A 4,974-nucleotide genomic window follows, 5' to 3' on the forward strand; every position below is an offset into this window, starting at 1 on the left:
AACAGCAATGTAGACGCTTCTCAAATTACGAGAAACACTCATCTGGTGGTAATAAGTCCTAAGGAGAATTGCTCGGAATTGGTGAGACTCTCACAAGTGTCCCCGTCGAAGTACTCGAAAGTCATCGCGAAGGCAGACACCACAAATGGATCGGAGATACAAGGCACAAGTGAACATGAAAAAACAATGCAAAAAAGCAGTACTGAGTCATGCGAGAATGAAAAAAATTCTTTGTTTATGTAAGTTATTTTAATTCGTATGTGTAAAACCGTTTTACTATCAAATAATTAAGAGACATGCGCTGCTTGTAGGAAGAATTTTCAGAGCACAATACAGTCGGAGACACTTGTTTCTTCTGGCATGGACAGCTCGGTGGGGTGTAACACTCTGCTGCAGTGCCACATGTGCGGCGATCGAGGTTTCACGACAGAGAGATTGAAGGTACGAGAAACATTTCCTAGATATTCGTACATTGCAATTACTTTCTAAGTCATGTAATAAAATAATCATGCAATTAACATAATTATTACAGGAACACCTGAAAACTCATCGCGGTGCCAAAGAGTTTGAGTGTTCGGAATGTTCCCAACGATTCTGTACAAATGGCGGCCTCAGCAGGCATATGAAGATGCACACAAAGCAGTAAATGATTTAATTGACATAACAAAAGATGTCTCAAACACGTCTCAATAAAAAATCATAATTTTTTTTTTTTTTTACTTTTTCACAGGCGGTGGAAATGCACGACCTGCCAGAAGACACTGGGCAGCAAACAGCAATTGAAATTTCACAATAAAATGCATACCGAGTCTTGGAATGTTTCATCCACGGAACCAGACAGTTCTCAGAAAGATCTTACTTCCTCGAACCCCGGCCTATCGGAGCTAATGACAACGCTGTATATGCGAGATCCGAACCCGTCGGTTTCCGAGAAGGTTTTGATGGCCGCAGTCGCTGAGAGAAAAAGCATTGACCGCGTTGATGTAAGTACATACAATATTTGCACTGGTTCGCACAAAGTCTTGCATCGGCCAAGTGACTTATCATTGTAACGTCATCTGATCATTCAGGAGAATGCGGAGAAAAAAGAGACGAGGGAATACATTAATAAGTGCAAGTACTGTCCGAAAACTTTCCGTAAACCGAGCGATCTTATCAGGCACATTCGCACGCATACGGGCGAACGACCGTACAAGTGCGATCACTGCAACAAGAGCTTCGCAGTCAAGTGCACTTTGGATGCGCATATGAAGGTTCACACGGGAAAGAAGACGTTCTGCTGCCACGTCTGTAGCAGCATGTTCGCTACGAAGGGCAGTTTGAAGGTCCACATGCGATTGCATACGGGTGAGAGTGATTCCTTGAATAATGAATTATTTTATATCACAATTTAGCGAAAATAATTACAAGGAGGATTAATTCTTGTTGTTTGAATATCTCGTTCATCTATAACTTTTAAATTAGAGCTATGTGTGCTGAATATGAGAATCTTGCTTGAAGAAAAACGATAATTCATAACGACACGCTTTAAATCTTCTAGGTTCGAAACCATTCAAATGTTCCGTGTGCGATCTACGATTCCGCACTTCGGGACACAAGAAGGTACACATGCGGAAACACGCGAGGGAATTTATGTCCCTTATAGGCGGCACGAAGCGCAAGTCGAAGCATTCGAAGATTGCTGCGGTGGCGGAAGCGGTGGCCAGCCTCGAAAAAGTCGGCAATAGTTCTCTGGATAATGCGTCGACGACAATGACGACGACCCCTGCCATGATCAACGAGACTGCGTCATCGCAGAATCTGGATTATCCCGCGTTGGAACAGACAGTGAATCTCGGTACTACGGTTCATCTGCCGAATCAAATCGCGTTTGACCACGCCGACGCGACGACGGCAACGATTCTCAACAACAATTCTATGCTGTCCGTGAACGAGAACAACGAGCTGGTGGCGAATCTGCAGTTCCTGCTGGCGAACGGTCTCGTTACCATTCAAACGGACGACATCCTGCTGACGCAGCCGGCGACAAACGGTTCCGATACCACCGGCGTCGGAGTGCCAACCAATGTGATCGAGTTAGTCAATCCGGATCCTTTCCAGGAAGCTTGCGACCTGGGTAACGCTGATCACATGCTGATAACCAACCAAGTGTTGACGGAGACGACAACTGCGGACACGAGCAACGCGACAGTTACTCAGATGAACAATTGTATGCCTCCTGTATCCGTACAGATGCAGACTCAAGACACCGGCGCCGGGGTATCTGAAGTGAGGACGAGCGATCGAACGATGACGATGGCAACGACGATGCCGGCAACGGCGACGACGACGGTGAAGGCTTCGACGCAGCCTTCAAGGAAGGAGTGCGACGTGTGCGGCAAAACGTTCATGAAGCCGTATCAGATGGAACGGCACAAGCGTATTCACACGGGGGAACGGCCGTACAAGTGCGAGCAATGCGGCAAGTCGTTCGCGCAGAAGTTTACGTTGCAGCTACACCAGAACCATCACACCGGTGATCGGCCGTACTCCTGCCCGCACTGCAAGCATTTATTCACGCAAAAGTGCAACCTGCAGACGCATCTGAGACGCGTCCACCAGCTGGTCATGCTCGACGTCAAGAAGCTAAAGAGTGGCCAGCAGATGTTGGGCGCGCTTCTACAGGACAATCAAGGCAGCGATACCAAGCTACTAAACCTGGACGACATACTGGTGGTGGATTTTCTCAAGTAAACGTTTTCTAAAAAGTTTCAAAAGAAGTCTCTTCGAGAAAATCAATCTTGTGATCCGAGCAAATTGCTCGTAGGTGTGTAATACAATGTACTAATTACAAATGTGCCGCAAATGAGTTCACAGACGATTAAATACTACGCTTCCAAATAGTGAACAGATCTGAAGAGAAAAGAGATTTCGTACGTTAATCGTTAATTATAATGATAAAAGCTGTGATGTATTTTGCGTATCGCTAATGCTGTAACAATATGCTCGAGATGTAATTTAATACCATTCGTTTAGTCGACTATTGTTACATTTTGTATCGCTGAGCCACATGTCGTGAAATTGTTGCCTGAAAGAATTTCTTTTTTTTATTTTAGCAGTTTGTCACACAACCGACATTTATCTTCTTTTATTTAAAATAAAATGCACCGTTACGTACACGTTTGACTTAGATAAGTACATATAAAATTTCGCAACGTAGAACAACAAACACCAAAGGAAACTCAGTGCTGGAAGTCGCAATCGATCTCGAGAGCGGGACACCCGTCGGGGTGGTTTTTGTAAAACCAGCAAGGTTTCACCTTCCTCAAAGGTTCGCGAGCATTCCTTCTCCTTCTCTTCCTCTTGTCAACGGTGCCGGGAATCCTAAACTGCACCTTTCCCTGAGCGACGCAAAAGATGTGACTGTGATTCTTCAATAAAGTTTGCAGCCCGCCGCACTCGTTTCGCAGCTGTTGCAGCATCCCGGGCGCGATCAGCTTCGCCACCTCGCCGATGCCGATCTGCCCGCCGGCGTTCCACGTTTCACCGGGTCTCCGTTCCAATGGTATCCGGCGACCCGCGTGGAGGAGATGCACCGCGACCACGTTGACTATCTCGAGGATCAGCTCTTTGTCCAGCTGCGTGCAATTTCGCGTTCGTTCCGCCGAGTCCCTCGGTTTGAAGCTCACGGACCACAGATCGCCGTTCTCCGCCTCGGTCTTCACGTCATCCACTCGGGATCTTGCGTTTATGATCCTCTGGATATCGGCGTCCAGCGCCGCGATATTCTCCTTTGCGCAAGTCCTCTTCCATCCGACGAAACAAGTCCGCTTGGTCGACGGGATTCGCAGCCTGTCCACTGACGTGAGAAAGCCGCAACCCTCGCATACGCTTCTAACGTAGCACATGTACTCCGAGTACTGGCTCTCGGCGGCGTTGCACCGCCGATACTTGCTACTGTCGAATTCGTAGGCGCAGCACGGCAACAGGAAAAACTGGCACTCGTAGGAGCTACGCGCGGCAATCACGGGAATCCACGGGGTGAGCTCGTCCGAGTGATTACCTATGATCCAGTCCATGCCGGAGAAGACCGTGTCAGAGGCTGGAACGATCGTGCCGACCTACAAGTCATACGATTATTAAAATAAAACAAAAGTACACTTACACGATAAAATGAGTATTGGCGTTAAATGTTATGTCAATCAATAAATTGTTTGTGTTTATCGATTAAATATAGATGAAGTAAAAAGATTACTCATAAAATTACAATAAATTTATTAATGAAGGAGCAATACAGGATAATTATGGACTGACGTAATATCCGAGTTCATTCAAGTAGATGAAGCGAATTTTTTCACACACTTGTAACTGATCCCAGAACTTCCTCCTGCGCAGATAGATTCACGTCCCCCTGTGACTTTCGCTAGACAAGATGTAAACGAGAAGACCGTTTCCGCAGCCGAGATCGACGAACGACTGCAATTCCTGCGTCCCCTTCTCCAGCCTCTCCTTCTCCCAGAGCAATTACAGGTAAGTCGCGATCGCGACATCCCCGTAGACGAATTTCGCCGGGTCCGTGTTCTCCGGCCATATCCTCACCATTTCCGTGCTGTACTTCTCTTTCAGCCGATTGTACAGCAAGGTGTACTTCTCGACGGAGACGAGACTGAGGGAGCTGATCCTCGGACCGGCGCTGTCGTTCTCGCTGTCCATCCATCTCAACAGCCGCGGAAAGAATCGCAACTTCTACCGCGACCATCGTCGTCCGTTTTACATACGTTTATACACGTAGAGACGTACTCGCGATGTTGTATCCTGTAGGCCGTATTCGGGCCCAAGAACTGTTTACCCGGGACAATCGGTTTGTGGAGACTGCCGAGACTGGTAACGCTCGCCTGCGCCGATCCTTTGTCGACAAACACGAATTCCAGCGTGGACGAGAATACCTGCGTGTTGCGAGGCAGCAGCTTTCTCACGTGCAGATACGTCTTGTCG

The 4,974-nt window shown here is 47.4% G+C and overlaps 2 protein-coding genes across 2 annotated transcripts; one reads left to right on the top strand and one right to left on the bottom strand.

The window, feature by feature from the left end:
• Positions 1-3: 3 nt before the first annotated feature.
• Positions 4-3,019, top strand: LOC112461700 (zinc finger protein 236-like; the record flags this gene model as incomplete). Its single annotated transcript, XM_025027039.1, has 6 exons — positions 4-239; positions 312-441; positions 533-642; positions 731-983; positions 1,071-1,347; positions 1,541-3,019. Coding segments are annotated over 6 exons (2,199 nt in total), but the record flags the coding sequence as incomplete, so codon positions are not given.
• Positions 3,020-3,112: 93 nt separating this feature from the next.
• On the bottom strand, positions 3,113-4,970 carry LOC112461701 (probable tRNA (uracil-O(2)-)-methyltransferase; the record flags this gene model as incomplete). The annotated part of the gene is given in 3 exon segments (XM_025027040.1): positions 3,113-4,100; positions 4,342-4,718; positions 4,721-4,970. Coding segments are annotated over 3 exon segments (1,506 nt in total), but the record flags the coding sequence as incomplete, so codon positions are not given.
• Positions 4,971-4,974: the final 4 nt, after the last annotated feature.

The sequence above is a fragment of the Temnothorax curvispinosus genome, unplaced genomic scaffold (assembly GCF_003070985.1).
Source record: "Temnothorax curvispinosus isolate PA1 unplaced genomic scaffold, ASM307098v1 QBEX01011643.1, whole genome shotgun sequence".
NCBI classification, from domain to species: Eukaryota; Metazoa; Arthropoda; class Insecta; order Hymenoptera; family Formicidae; genus Temnothorax; species Temnothorax curvispinosus.